Source organism: Hermetia illucens, chromosome 1 (assembly GCF_905115235.1).
Source record: "Hermetia illucens chromosome 1, iHerIll2.2.curated.20191125, whole genome shotgun sequence".
NCBI classification, from domain to species: Eukaryota; Metazoa; Arthropoda; class Insecta; order Diptera; family Stratiomyidae; genus Hermetia; species Hermetia illucens.
This window is the reverse complement of record NC_051849.1, coordinates 32798777-32814645: the sequence shown is the minus strand read 5'-3', so window position 1 is coordinate 32814645 and position 15869 is coordinate 32798777. Positions and strand designations below refer to the sequence as shown.

At 38.0% G+C, this 15869-nt stretch overlaps 1 protein-coding gene across 6 annotated transcripts in view; it reads right to left on the bottom strand.

Moving 5' to 3' along the window:
- The window catches only part of LOC119649874 (intracellular protein transport protein USO1), a 124232-nt gene that overhangs the window by 36385 nt on the left and 71978 nt on the right, over nucleotides 1-15869 (bottom strand). For 2 of the 6 annotated variants that reach the window (XM_038052254.1, XM_038052269.1), the window contains 5 exons: nucleotides 15340-15390; nucleotides 14148-14996; nucleotides 13691-13726; nucleotides 4666-5151; nucleotides 2909-4588 (listed from right to left, as the gene is read on the bottom strand). The exons of 2 other annotated variants lie outside the window; for them this stretch is intronic. In XM_038052254.1, the coding sequence (XP_037908182.1) occupies nucleotides 4518-4588; nucleotides 4666-5151; nucleotides 13691-13726; nucleotides 14148-14996; nucleotides 15340-15390 (1493 nt within the window). In that variant the 3' untranslated portion in view covers nucleotides 2909-4517. Of the gene's footprint in view, nucleotides 1-2908; nucleotides 4589-4665; nucleotides 5152-13690; nucleotides 13727-14147; nucleotides 14997-15339; nucleotides 15391-15869 lie in introns of those variants that run through there. 2 more of the 6 variants (XM_038052278.1, XM_038052261.1) reach the window with 2 other exon arrangements.

Sequence of the window (15869 nt, the reverse complement as noted above, 5' to 3'; positions counted from 1 at the left end):
ATGCTCATCCTTCCGATGGGCATATTGGAGTAATGGGTTGAGTACTTTGATGAACTGCTCAACAATCAAAGTATCGGTGAGTTGGAGATCCCGTCAACTGAAGACGGCCGACAAATGCTACCACCACCAAGCATAGAAGAAATAGACCGTGCAATCCTAAAAACCATAAGTCGGCAAGAGCCGGTGGAATTACAGCCGAATTGGTTAAATATCAAGGCGATCAATTATACCGAGCGGTTCATCAACTAGTGCTCAAGGTGTGGCAAGCAGCTCAAGGAAGCAACCGATCAGATTTTCTCTGTGCGGCAAGCGATGGAAAAACTGTTGGGATATGCACATCAGTTGCACCATCTTTTCATCGACTTTAACGCCATTTATGACAGAATAGCCAGGGTAAAACTGCACACGGCCATGAGATAATTCGGTATCCCGACGAAATTGATAAGACTAACTAGGCTGACCCTGACCAAAGTGTGAGGCCAGATAAAAGCAGCAGGATCACTCTCAAGCCCATTCGACATCAACAACGCTCTAAGATATTGGGATGTCTTATCATGCGTCCTCTTTAACCTGGCCCTCGAGAAAGTGATCCGTGATGCTGATGTAAATGCAAGAGGTACGATCCTCTTTAAGTCCACTCAACTACTGGCCTATGCTCACGATATGACATCATGGGAAGAACGACCCGAGATGTACAAACTGCCTTCATCCAGATCGAGCAGGTGGCGCGACATATTGGGCTGCACATCAATGAAGGCAAACAAAATATATGGTGGCAACGTCAGCAATGAAAACTAACCAACCAACAACATCAAACTGCACCGATCAAACTGGAAGAATAAAAATAGGAGACTACAACTTTGAAACCGTTGATAATTATTAGGGTCGAAAATCACCACCGATAACAGCTACGACGATGAAATCCGCGCACGGTTGTTGTCAGCCAACAGAGCCTATTTTAGCTTTCAAAAACTGAAGAAAGAAAAATTGCGAACTCTTCGCTGCGTTCGAGAGAAGAATCCTCCGAAGAATTTTTGGCCCTCTACAAGAGGATGGACGATTCCGTAGCCTACATAACGACGAGATCTATGAGTGATACCATGACCGTCAGGTTGTGGATAAAATCCGGTTCAATAGATTACGGTGGGCGGGTCACTTAATCCGTATGAATGAGGATGATCCATCCCGGAAAGTCTGTAAGGACAACATCTATGGTAGAAAAAGGAAACGATGCAGACCCTGCCTGAGATCGAGCGGTGGCGTAGGTTAGGACGTCAGACAGCTTTTTGGGATATCGAATTGCTGGACCTCGGCGCAAAACCGAGATGTCTGGAGTTCCTTATTACGACAGGTATAGACCGGTGGCAACGTCAGCACCGAAGACGAATCAACCAACAACATCAAACCGCACTGGTCAAACACAAGCACGAACAAGAATAAGGATAGGGGAATACAACTTTGAGACCGTTGACAATTTCTCCTATCTAGGGTCGAAAATCACAACCGATAACAACTACGATGATGAAATCCGTGCACGGTTGTTGTCAGCCAACAGAGCCTACTTCAGCTTACAAAGACTGTTCCGCTCGAAACGTCTCACCATAGGGTCAAAGCTCTTACTGTACAAGACTATGATCTTGCCAGTCCTCATGTATTCCTCGGAAACTTGGGTTCTTAGCAAGAAAAATTGCGAACTCTTGGCCGCGTTCGAGAGAAGAATCCTCCGAAGAATTTTTGGCCCCCTACATGAGGATGGACGATTCCGTAGCCTACACAATGACGAAATCTATGAGCGATACCATGACCGTCCGGTTGTGGATAAAATCCGGCTCAATAGGTTACGGTGGGCGGGTCACTTAATCCGTATGGATGAAGATGATCCCACCCGGAAAGTCTATAAGGGCAATATCTATGGTAGGAAAAGAAGACGAGGCAGACCCTGCCTAAGATGGAGCGATGGCGTGGGCCAGGACGCCAGACAGCTTTTAGGGATATCGAATTGGTGGACCTCGGCGCAAAACCGGGATGCCTGGAGTTCCTTATTAAGGCAGGCCTAGACCGGATACCGGTTGTTGCGCCGTTGATGATGATAGACCGGATACCGGTTGTTGCGCCGTTGATGATGATGATGATGATGAATGTATGACGTAAAATATGCACAACTAAAAATTATGGAGAAGGTTGGGTAGACCAAAAACTCGTAATAATCACCCAATTCAATAACGTTGAGATAGCTAACGTAAATTTGACTAAATATAGGTGGCTATGTTAGAAGTAAGACACTAACAAAAATCAATTCAAATCATAAGGGTCAGATACCCGTGGATGTGCTGATGAGAAGATGCAAGTGGCAGTGGGTAGGGCATACATTGACAAAGAAAAACAACTCTATTTCGTGTTATGCCCTTCAATAAAATTCACTATCCCAGGATTGCCGACGAGTGATTTGGAAAATCATCATCATCATCACAATTGGTTTGGTTGACGCGCAGTGCTCCATAGAGGTTTATTACAATTCATTTTCCGCAAGTTTTAGTTATTATTGGGGTAGGCTTGAAAGACAAAAAGAAGGGTCTATTGAACCCAAATTAAGTCATGGAATGTTGTGAACCTATGATATTAACTTGGTAGTTCTAACTTGAGGGCTTGGCGCCTCAAGTGAACCCTGTCTAATTGCATTCCGCCCTTGGTAAAACTGTTCTTCTTTCGGCTGAAAATGGTTAGAAGTGTCAGCAGCAGCAGTGGCTGAGGTGTTCTGGTATGAGTATATCAACATGCATTTAGTTTTCGGAGGTACATATTTATTTAAGGGCTAGGGTGTCATTGTCTAGGGAATTGAAAGGAAGTCATATCCAATGTTAAAATGTTGTGTTGAAATATGTAAAAGTAAAGTGTAGATAAGATGTATTCTTAAATTAGTGTGTATTTCGACATCTAAGTGACTGTAATATTCACGCAACAAAAACATTCCAATTAATAACATCAAATAACACATAACACAAGAGAAGGGAACATTTAAGTGAGAGTAGATAATTATCGTTGTACATTCATTCTCGATTAGGCAATCAAGTACTATAGGAACACACGAATTATCGTCTTAACCAAACAATGATCATATTTTTGGAAAGCTATAATTTTCTACTTAATTTCTCTTTTCTTACATAGTTTAAAGTACTTTAAATTATATAAGACAAGTAACATAAAAAAAATGAAAAGATTATGTTATCCTTAATATTAAATAATTTATTGTTGCCTATCATCAGTTTAAATTAACATTTTTCTTTCATAACGCTAAGAATAAGTCAATCAACAAAAAAAATTAACAAAGTCAATTTGTAATTTATATTGCAATGTATTTAAAAACAGAACTTTTCTTTCTCCACAATTTTCATAGTTTCAAGTAATAATAATAATCAACAGAAATAATTATATTAACATATTAATGAATCAACAATATTATTTACAATAAATGAAATTTCCTAAAATGACAATTAACAAAAATAACAATGACATTTTATCAGTTAAATTATGAACTTGCTCCTTTATTGAGAATTACTCTATTATTACTTTATCTTTAAATGGAGCGGTTTGCAAGAAAAAGTATTTATTTATTGATAGTTAGATGTAGCGTAAAATATTTACTTATATCATTTCTGATCAAATAATCTGATATTTCGTTCACTTTCAGTGCAGTTATTTTATTTTATTTCATTTTTTACAAAAGAAAATATTACATAAAAAATATATTGCGCTTATTGTTTAATTCAATGTATTTAAACACTCAAGAAAAATATATGATTTATCAAAATTTATTAATTATATTAAACTTGCGAGAGTTGGCGAGATTTAATTTTCATTCATTTAGTTAACAATCAATTTAAATTTGTTCTAGAACGATAAAATATTACTAATATATCTACAAAATTTAAATTTATTTACATTTGGTTTGGGAGTGAAACAATTATTAGGAAACAGTTTTGATACTTTGAATATTCTAAAATTGTCCAATATAACAATTCTACATCAAATATAATATTCGAAAAATTTGTAATTTATTCTTCAGTTTTTTTTGGTGAAAATTTATCAAAATGCAATAGTTTCCTTTCTTTGTTGAGTATCGCTTCATTATCTATACAAACATTTATCAAGAATAAAATCAAACTGAAGTTTGAAATGTATAAAAATGGTTGAAAAAATGTTGTTTGCGGAGGTTTTCAATACATTGAATGAGAAGAGAAGGCTGGATTTATAAAAATATATGTCTGGTAAAAAAGCTCTTGCGGATTTAGCCCCGAATTAAAATTTTTGTGATAACTAGCCTGTGTCCGTTTTTTAAAAGTTGGTAACGTGTCTCCCGATACGCAGCTAAAATGGTTATTGTTTACGGAAAAAGGAGTTTAAGTGTTATAGCGTATAAAAAAGAGCTTTTACATTGTTGGGTTAATCCGTTTTATACGGTTTTGGGTTATTTAGATATTTTTGTGGTTTAATTTATATACAAAAATGTATTTAAGTCCTTATGTCCAGAAAGAGTTTTCCTGAAAAATTGTATATAATCTTTTAAATTGGGTTTTTAAAATATTTAAGCCTGGAAAATAAGATTGAGAGAAAAATAGAATAATTCGCCATTCTACCAGAATATGTACTTTCCAATTCCGAACATACCCTCTTTAACAAATTTCGATTCTTTCCCGTTTTTATTACTAGCAAGAGCTTTTTTCGATGTCTGGGATTTGGAGCCGCCCTTGGAGGACGATTGCGAAGACTTCGACTTCAAGGGTTCGCTGCGTATTATAGCTGGGACTTTAACGGTTGGAGTTTCGGGCCTCTTATATTGAGTGGTTGATGGTGATGGCAGGGCTTTTTTGGTAGATGTTGATGATTTAGCTGGTGGGGTTTTTGAGAGCGGAACTGTTGGTTTTGAGGTCTGGGACGATGGCTTAGAAGTGGGCGTACTGAATTGGAAGTTACCTCCTCGACTGTCGGTCTTCTGATGCCCGATACGCTGAGCAGTCATCTTAGGAACTTTGGTTGATCTCTCCAATTTAGTTGGACAGCACTGGAATGGCCGGTATTGATTAGGAACGTAATTATTTCCCTTTCGTGCGGAACGGCCAGTGTGACCCAATCCAACATAGAAACATTCGTCATCTGTGTAATAACAAACAAAAACATTTTGTCAGTGATAATAATGCTTTTCTTTAAATATCCTATTACTATTTTTATTCGGAAGGTTTTTGGAATTTGCAAGTGATTGAATTCGGGGCACAATTCAAAAGAGAATTATGAAAAAATTAAGCACCAAGTTATTCGCATGGTAATTTTGAGCTGACTGATACTGTAATATAGCATACAACATAAAACGTTAAGAAATACAAATTTTACTGTCAAATAGACATTTAAAGCAATATATGTAACATTTAACGTTCTCTCTTATGGATTTAAATGTGAAAAGTTTGAGGAATTGAAGATATTTATATAAACATTCTACGGTGAAAAGAATTAGAGAACAGAAAGTGGGGCATAATTAAAGAACGATAAAAATGAGGTGACTTTTTATAGAAAAACAAAAATATGAATGCTATTCAGGAATGTTAGTAAAATGTATAAATTAATATTTTCAAAAATATAATCAATAAATTCTTCAAATTTTAATTTTTTACTCAAAACATGTGTAATTTGATATTTCAAAATAAAAGAGATAACAAAATATCACATTTGGAATCCTAGAGAGAAAATACTGCGAAAGTCTTGTTAAAAGTTATGTCTCTCCGCTTCGGAGAACAAATAAACATTAATTTTTTTCTGTAACTGACAAAATGTTTTTGACGATAACAATGCAATTTCATTTCTAGTTTTTGGTAGCTAAGTAAATAGTTCGTACCTATTTGACTTTAATACACTTTATTTTTGCTTATACTTTCTTTTAACGACTAAATGATAATCGACAGAGATATTTTTTATTTAGATATAAGTAGAAAAATATACTTGGCGAAAATATGATCATTGTATACTATAAATCTTAAGAAAGCAAATTATTTTAGTTTATCCTTTCCAATTCAAGTTTCAGAGGAACTAGAAAAGTTATTTCATAGAAAATTATAAATCAAGTGAAATTTGAAGATATAACGTTATAATAAAAACAGATATATTCGGTGTATCTTATATATTCATTTATGGATAATTTCAAACATTGTGTCAGCAATGGGTATTTTGTTATGATGCTCCATCTTGATTATTGCAAAATTCTCCATATTATCACAATATATTCATAAAGCAAGAAAACAGAATAAATTCGTTGAGTTATTTGTAACTGTTGTTAGTGTGGTCCACAAGTTAATAAAGCAGTGTCGTTTGTTTGAATTGAGTTTCATTTGTAAATAAAAGGTTTTTAAGGTGTGGTTGTTGTGTTGAAATTCAATTTTTGTTTTTTTTTTTTTTGATTCAATAACTACGTAGAATGATATCTAAATGACGCTACTTTTGACAAATTGATGTGATTTTTAGGAAGTGCAAATCTTCAAACGATATATGTCAAACCTAGATACGATACGTGTTAAACCTATAAACGATACGTGTCAAAACACAGATTGTCAGGTATTTAGTTTACAAGTGACATTGATTTTAGTGACGTGACCTGAATTACGTGTGTTGCATTCAAGTAAAATAATGACTTGATAAGTGTTATTCGAAATTTTTCCGTCGAGACAAATGAAGAGAGGAGTGGTTGTTGGTGAGCGTTCTGGTCATCCAAATTCGGCAGTTGTTCCAGTAAACATAAATTGACGATACGTGAATTAGCTGGCGCTTTTAAAATACCAGAAGGCAGTGTATTTTCTATTTTGCATCTGTTCTTAAGAAAGTTCTATTTCAAGTGGGGATCGCGTTTGTTCAGAGTTGATCAATAGCAACAACACATCGACGATTTAGGGTGTTACTTGGATTGTTTCAGCGCAATAAAAATATTTCTTTATGTAATATGTAAACATGGATGAAATATAGATTCACCACTATGTTCCAGACTCAAAATGGCGGCTAGTTGAAGGGATAGCTACGTTTGGAAGTGACCAAAAACAGCGCCCAAAGTGATCAAAAACACAAATGTCAGCTTGGGGTTTGGTTGGGTTTTCATATTTTGGTTAATGCACAGTATTACATTCATAGTTTTCTTTGAGAATAAATAACTATAATTACCGAATATTACGTTGCTTTACTTGTAGGTTCAAAACTGGGAAAAAGTCCAAAATCAAGAAGAAGAACTTTTGGCGGCAGATGGAGACACGCTTGTGTCCTCAGTAAGACTCATCACTGATTCAGACACTAGCTGGAATCGCTATAAAGAGGCACAGAAAGCTCCAAAGAAGAGCATAAAATCGGCTAAAGGATCATCATGGAGACGCTTTTGCGAAGAGACTAACTCTCTTGAGGCAACCTCAAAGTTGAAACGGATTCTGGTTAAAGAACGTAGCCAGAAACTGGGTGATGAAGAAATGGCAAACCATTTGCTCGAAGTGCACTTCTCAGGCAGCATCAAAAATCTAGTCTCGGGGTCAACATAGGTCTGGCAGGCGAAAATCCTTGTGAAAAAGCCTAAGGTCACTAGAGCGGCATTTTTGTTGTCCCTTAAGAATTGGGACATGAAAACCTTAGTAGGGCTTTTAACAGGACACCGCTCCTTAAACTGCCATATGGAACAGGTTGGAGAGGTGGTTTCGCCTATGTTCAGTCAATGTGAAGAGGAGGAGGAGACGGCCCTGCACTTTTTATGTAGCTTCCCGGCCTCCTCAGATCTCAGACGAAGACACCTTGGCAAGGTTAATAATAATTTAGTGTACGCAAAACAAAAGGCTATAGACTAGACCAAAGTGAAAGCTTTCACGTTGAGATTGCTTAAGGTGATTCTGGCAGACAATCTCAAAAGTAAGTTCCAAGTTATCATGAATGCTAACAAGGATAAATCTACAGATGTGAGGCTGCTCACGGATATTTACCAAATAGTATCCGAAAAAAAAGGAAGCAATTAATTTATGTTCTCTAAGTGATAAGGATTTACAAGTTCCTAATTCGTTTCCCTTTGAACAAAATGCGGAAGATTTATTTTCCATTTCAATGGAGAGTCTGCAATTAGTGCCTCCTACGCATTTAGGCAAATAACAAACAACAGGAGCTCCTCTAAAGGAAGAACTACCTAAATATCTCAGAAGTTGGAAAAAGCAGGAACACAAATAGGAAGGTGGAAGAGAAGAGGGTTTGTGGGCAAAGCGCAGCAGCAGACAAAGGCGGGGTAGTTGAAAAGGGGGAAGTTCTGATATGAAACTAGAAGAGCTCAAATTCCCAAGACATAAGAGAGTCTTCGATATTTGATGGATACTCATCAGCGTTTCTGATTCAGGCTTTTGCGGTGAATGTGGGGATTTAAAGTTGGCCATATCAACTGCAGTTCCTGTACGTTGAAATTTTAGCCGAAACCGTTGTCTCGTTCGTAAGGCATAATGATTTTCTACTTGGAACCAAACCAGGCATTAACGTAGCTTATGAAACGAGGAGCAAAGAAAGGAGCAGTTTTTTCTGAGAAATTATAAATCGCTAAGACCGCTTGGTTGCAGGAAAAATTTCCGTGGGTTGCGGTCCAACTGAGGAAAGCAACTTATTGAGGACTAGGAGATTGGATATGTTTGGGGAAGACAGGTAGACCGACAATTTAATTGAGTGAAAAGCCCTTACATTGGATGAAAGGCTGGTCCAGATATTTAGTTGAGACATCATCGCTCAGCATATCAAAATATTTTTCCACTAGAGAAGCTGAACAAGAACATGGAAAATAAACAGGAGAAATAATGAACGGAACAGAGTTCGAAGGTAAAGCGTCACTGCTCACACTTCACCTTCGAATTGACTGACAGGGGCGGACTTTGACTTAAAAAAAAACTAAAATAAGTTGCAAAATTCCTTTCATTAGGCTTTTTTCTTGCAGTGGAACTGAGCTCAAGAGAACGCATTCATGGAGTGTAGAGGAACCGTAGGCTCAATCCTATGAGAAAATTTTTCTCCAAAATTTTTCTAGGAAGGAATTGAGGAAAAGAGACCTGGGAATATGAGTAGGGTGGGTTCGATGCGTGATAATGGATTGAAATAAGATCGGTTTAGATTGGACACCACAAATCGAAGTATCTACTTGATTTCATCACAATTAGGCTGGTCTCAAGACTGCCGACATAGGGTGTAGCTCAAATTTCGATGTTCCAAAGAGAAGTGTCCTAACTTAAGAACCTATAGAAGTAATTAACCTAAAACTCTGAAAAAAAAAACGGATGGGTTTGCCCTATGACACAGAGTGACTACGATAAAAGGATCCCCTGGCGAAGTTCACGACTCCAAAAATCTCGGAAAAAAATCAGACGACTCCTGTGAAAGCATGAGGATGATGAAGACTGATGAATCATTACGCTAGCTTGTAATTGAACTAGGGAATATAAGTGTGAAGTATGAGACTTGTCAAATTTCGAATATACCGTGATGGAACTGGAAGGCGAAGATTTTAAGACTATGTAGAACCCTTAAAGGGGTGAGTCTGCCAAGCTGGCCTCTCCTAGAAAGGATGATGGTACTTTTAAAAACAAAGTGTTGTGAAAGGAGCAAGAACCCTTTGAGAACGGAGGGTTCCAGCCAAGCATCCCGCGATGCTAAATTGAAATATATGTTATAATATCTGGAGTAACCCTTAGGGAAGGTTTTTTGATGTGTCTGTACAAGGTTGGGTGCCTACTTTTTGGTAAAGTGTTTAGGTACGTTTTATGTATATCAAGTTCGGAAACTGGCTTAGGCCAATTCACCAAAAGACAAAGCACCTTGCAGATGAGGATGCGATGCGATGCAGGTATTGGTACATCCCACATGCTCAGCTGAAATGCTTGGAGAGACTATTTGAGGGTTATTTTTAGGGGAGATAGTTGAGACCATACCGACTAAATGAAAAGCGAACATGTCAACGAGGCCAATGCTGATCTCCATTCCTTGGTTTCCTGGATTATGGAAACGATTCTGAAAGGCGAAAAGGGATGGAGTTGTTCGTACTCATTGAAAGGAATTTTGCTGCGCAGCTTTTAAACCATTTTTGGACCTTGCCAGAGAGCATGGTGGATTTGTACTTTGTACTAATAGTAAGGCTGCTGAACTGAAGTAGGTTTTGATCGCTACCTGATGACATAAGTAAAGGTAGGCTGTCTCCAAGAATGCTGTGTAAACTGCAAGAACTGCCAATTAATGTTCAATCATATGCGGAAGAAGTGCTTGTGCTGACTAAAGACTCAAATCTTTGAAAAAATATAAAGAAATGTGCATCACGCCCCTGATTTGATTGGTAGTTGGCGCCTCAAAGGTTGACTTTCTGTAAACCCAATTTATTATTTACAAACAAGAGGAAACAGGAAAAATCTTTGTATACTAAAGAAGAGAATGCTGATCATTTAGCTTTCCTTTCTTAGAGTTATGGGCATAGACTTTTATTTTGACATGGTGTTCGTTGTGATCGACGTATCAACGAACGTCTGAAATCTAAAATTTACCGCAATGTCGTCCATCCTGTCGCTCTCTATGGTTCCGAGTGTTACTATGACTATAAAAGACAATGAACGGCGTCTTGCGATAATGGAGTCGAAGATGTTACTTTGGACTAGTGGCGTGACACGTGTTGATCACATCCGAAATGAGTATATCCGCGATCGTTATGGAGTTGGATTGATCGTGGAAAAATTACGAGAGAGGCGTCTTCGATGGTATGGTCACGCAATTCGCGCTAACGAGAATTCATTTGGCAAGATTGGTCTGAACATCGAAGTCGATGGTAAATGACCAAAAGTCCGGCCGAAACAACGGTGGCTTGATACGCTGTATGAGGATTTGAGAGTCTCGAGATTGCATCCAGATCAGGAATTTGATAGAGCCAAATGGTGAAACCGATCACGACGAGCCAACCCCGCCTGTTAACGTGACAAAGGCTGAAGAAAAAGAAAAAGATATCTGTAATGTGGTGGGTTAATGTGAAAGTAAAGGGCATGAGTCAAATCAGGGTAATAATCATGGGCGAGCGCAGTATTGATCACTTTGACTCCTACAGAGTACTGTAATCCTGTCGTGTACCATCACGATCTTGAATGATGTGTTCTAATACACTTAATACAGTTCCTTCCGGCACGGATTGATTTGGAGATACAGTATTCGTATTAGTGGATGGTCTATTTCATACCTCTGCTTCAATTAAGGGGTTCGATGCAGAGTTATATAGCACAACTTCACGCTTGAGCCCATTAGGAGCGATATGATCACAACCACTTCCACAAGGGGGCCAACCGCAATTAATCATGCCAAGAGGACTTTCCCCAGGAATTCGTCCGGAGCATGTGCCCAGGGGGCCAACCAGGTAGGAACGACTTCCGATGAGCCCTTTGCAGACATGGATCTGATTGCCCTCCTCGAGTACGTGAGACAGCACTCTCCAATGGGTTGACTGAAATCAGCTCAGTACAATAGTGGGAAATAAAAACTCACATCTATTGGCAAATAAGGGTTGAATTCTTCCTATATCCAGATCTGAACCAGCGAAGGATTGTCAGTAGCATTGGCCAATGCAACTATGAATACTTGGAAACCGATAGGGAGAGAGGGATTCTTATCCTTGTTGCCTTCCCTCAATAGGTAAATGACTCTTAAAAGTTGCATTATAAGCCATTGCGTCCCTCTATAGATATCTTTGGAGTCAACCAAGCCCAGCCTTGAAGTATTGTATTGGCTTTTTAGTTGAAAAATTGAGAAGTTGAATCGGTAACATTCCTCCATTACGAAGAAACAAAGCGTGCTAGATCTAGGCAGATAAGCAGATGCGATGAAGAGTTGGCAGTTAAATGTGCGGGGGGGTTATGCCAAGAGATAGTTTGAAATGAATGTTTATTGTACATCAAGTCAAAGTTTTTAGTTAAGGGATGGAGATCTATATAGGCTTGTTGTAGGAGTTTGCAAAAAAAAGGACATAGGCTTTTCGCGTTGGAAATTCTTAGGATGCTTGCTTGGCTGAAATAATTGAAGTTAAAGTGAAGTAAACTGGTGCATTCTGGGGACTTTTCAGCCGTTTTAGTATTTTAATTTCAAATAACTTTGGAGAATAGTCATGGATGGACAGAATATTCCTAGGTAGTTCAAAAATTTCTGCAATTTGCATCCGATTAAGGAAGGTATAGCTGTTATTAATTTGTGGGCAATGAACGGAAAATGCTCCCCGAAGGAGGTGAAAGGTGCCTATGGTTAAACCTATAGTATAACCAAGAGTCTTGCGGACCAAATTGTGATTTGTTGGAAAGTTTTGGCGTTGGTTGTGCTTTAGGAAGTCTTACGGTAGCGATGGCAGCAGAGGCAGGTCTTCCATCAGGACAGCCTAAATAGGGTGCACATATCGAGGAAAGTTTTGCATAGTTTTTAGTAATGGAAATTAAGATAGTGGAGTCAGGTAAGGAAGTCGACATGGGGAAGTTCTTTTCAAAGAAGAGGAATTATCAATCACAATTGCGGGAAGGGGACCAGGTGACGAAGCCTTACTTAATAATGCTTCGGTCGAGGGAGTTGAAAACTATTAAAGAGGGTTGGACAGTGCCAAATTCAGGGGAGATATGCAATATGAAATCAGACATTCTGAAAGCACAATTACAGATATTCAGGTAGTGTTTGTCAAGAGAGTCGGAAAACAGAGCAGGAGAGTATTTGAGAGAGAAGCACATCGAATGGCACTTGTTAATTGGTGCCAACTTAATTATGGAGCTCCAGTGAATCAGGGTGTGTCAGATCGACTGAAGGCCGTGGGTGTAAAACAAGCAAGGTATCGTGAAGAGAGGGGGGAAGTCGTTGACGAAGAATAGAATAGAATAATAGTGGACCCAGAGTGGAACCTTGTGATACCCCAGGGGAGGGGGGGGGGGGGGAAGGAACGGGATATGCAATTATCAAAAGAAATTTTGTCGGAGCGGATAGAGGTAGATGGTGAGCCGGGCAATGAATGACCGAGGAATGTTAAAAGAGCCAGTTTGGACCAAGGTACTATATTATTAACAGAGTCAAAGGCCTGCATTTCTTATACAAAATGTAGACATTGTGCCACAAAGTTGGCATAATAGGCTGGTACCAGTGGACCAACGTTTCACAAACCTTTTGCTCTTTGGCTATAAGATGGTTAAAGTGAGCAGTTAATTACTTACAGACATATTTCTCAAGTGTTTTGACTAAGCAAAAAGCCTTTTCCAGGAAAGGGCATCATTCCTAATTTCTAACCCCAATGGTATTGCAGTTAAATATAAAGAAACAAAGTAATTGTAAAGTTTTCGAACTTGTTGAACGGAAATAATAAAGGTTGTGTTTAATAGAGTTTTGGACCTATTGAAAAACTATATTCAGTTTTCAGACCTTAATTCAAGTGTATGTTGTGTTGCAGATCTATTGTTAAAGTGATGAAGAGAGTTATAAACAATTTTTTGGAGTGCTCCGTTGAACTTTTCCTTTCAAAAATTGGTTGAAATAATGTACATAGTTAAGAAGAGTCATCCTGACAGCGCCGACAGCTGACGCATGTTGATATCGTTAGTTACATAGTTCGATTCAAAAGACCATATTGAAAAATGGATGAAAAGCTTCATCATGCGTACTTAACTGTACAGTAAATCGGCTCGACTCGTCCAGTTAATACCTATGAAGATATATTATTCATTATCATAATCCATTTTTCATTGGGCGCTACAAAATCCAAATTATCATGTATTATACAAGAAGCCAAGAGGTAAAACCATTTGTTTGGAGGAGTTTAAGAGTAAAAAGGAAAGAACTGTAAATCAGGGTGTTGACAAGGCAATGATGTTCCTTCACTTGATTTTCTTAGAGTAAGATACTATTAAATCCATTTTTGACTTCAAAACTATGAGGCAGGACCCTATGTTTACTTACATGTGCGCTTTAAGCCATATTTATTTGTTTGTCTCGTAATGAAACAATGGCAAAGTAAAGTATGGAATAAGCGGAAATTAGTTACTTTGGGAAAAAACTGTGTACATATGATGCTGATGGAAATATTAACCAGGACAGGGTAAAACACAATATAATAGATGTTTTACCTAACTGTTTTCGCTTAGATTTTTTGAATTTATCACCTTTGCGGCTTGGTTTTATCTTTTTATATCTGTCTTCGTCATTGTCACTGTCATTGTCATCGTCGTCGTCATCGTCATCATCGTCGTCATCGTCATCATCATCATCGTCATCGTCACTTTCATCTTTGCCTTTGCTTTTACGGTTCCTCATATGACGAAGAATCTGTTCTGATTGTTTTTCTGTTAGTCTGATCATTGTTTTTCGATCATCATCGACATTTTCAACACTTTCATCATCATCATCGTCATCATCATCATCATCATCATCGTCATCATCATCATCATCATCATCATCATCATCATCATCATCATCATCATCATCATCATCATCGTCATCGTCATCGTCATCGTCATCATCATCATCATCATCATCATCATCATCATCATCATCATCATCATCATCATCATCGTCATCATCATCTTCATCTTCATCATCATCATCTTCATCGTCGTTATCATCACTTTCGTTTTCGTCATCATCATCGTCTTTAAATTTCTTACTAAGTCTACTTCTCCTTTTATGTTTGCTTAACCTAAAGAGTTTACTTTTTTTGTCTTTATCGTCGTCGTCATCGTCATCATCGTCATCATCGTCGTCATCGTCATCATCGTCATCGTCATCATCGTCGTCATCGTCATCATTGTCCTTGTTATGATCTTTATCTTTCCTTCTTTTAGTTAAGATTCTTCTTATATTCCTGCTTCTTATTTGTGCTTTGACTTTTGACCGCCGATCCTTACTGTTGTTTTCATCATTATCCTCATCACTATCATTATCGTCGTCATCTTCATCATCATCATCATCATCATTGCCTGGATTTGTACACATTTTATAAGTCATCACTTCTCAGCTTACAATTTAATACACATTTCGACAAAAAGCTTAAGTTAAGCTTGAAGAAATTTAGAAATTTAGTTCACCTTTTTCTTGCACTTTAAACATTATTCCATGCAAAGACGACACAGATTATGCTTGCTTTTTTGATTAAATTTAGATTATTATAAATTTTTGTTTGCATGAAACATTGAAAGGATCTGATTAAAATATATTTTTTTTTGATTTAGTTGCAATTTGCAGATATTCGAATTTTTGCTTAATATTATTGCCTAGAAAATTATTTTCGGCTTTTCTTTGAAAATAATGGAAAAGTCTTACTCTTTTGATTGATTAACCACTGCAGGACACGTTGTTCGTTCTTGAGATTACCTGGAAGAAATTGTGGAGAATAAACACTATTAGAAGATTGTTAAATAAAATTACTAAAAATAGAGATAGGGGGTAAGTCCGGCGCAGCCGGTCCCAAGCCTGGTTGTGAAAGAAGGAGGGATGGATAGCTTCAGTCTGAATGCCTATACGCCACCGCAGCGTCTCAGAGGATAGGTGAGGAAAGTGCAGGAACTTCGCAGTCCTGCAGATTACTCACTGAGGAAGCTATCCCCATAGCCGACAGTTAGGTATGAAATGCAAATCCATATATGAGAAGAAGGAGAAACTTAAGGTCCGGTACGGATAATCGGCGGGGGTCGTCTGACTTGGTGATTGGGTCGGGCTCCCGTAATGGACACCACAGCGTCGAAACCGCTAGTCGTGGGGCAGTACGACGTCTAGGCGCCACGAATGGAGCCGATGTCTGTCTGTATTTTTTTGGTGAGGAGGTGGAAATCTTCAAAAGATTCTGGCCTGAA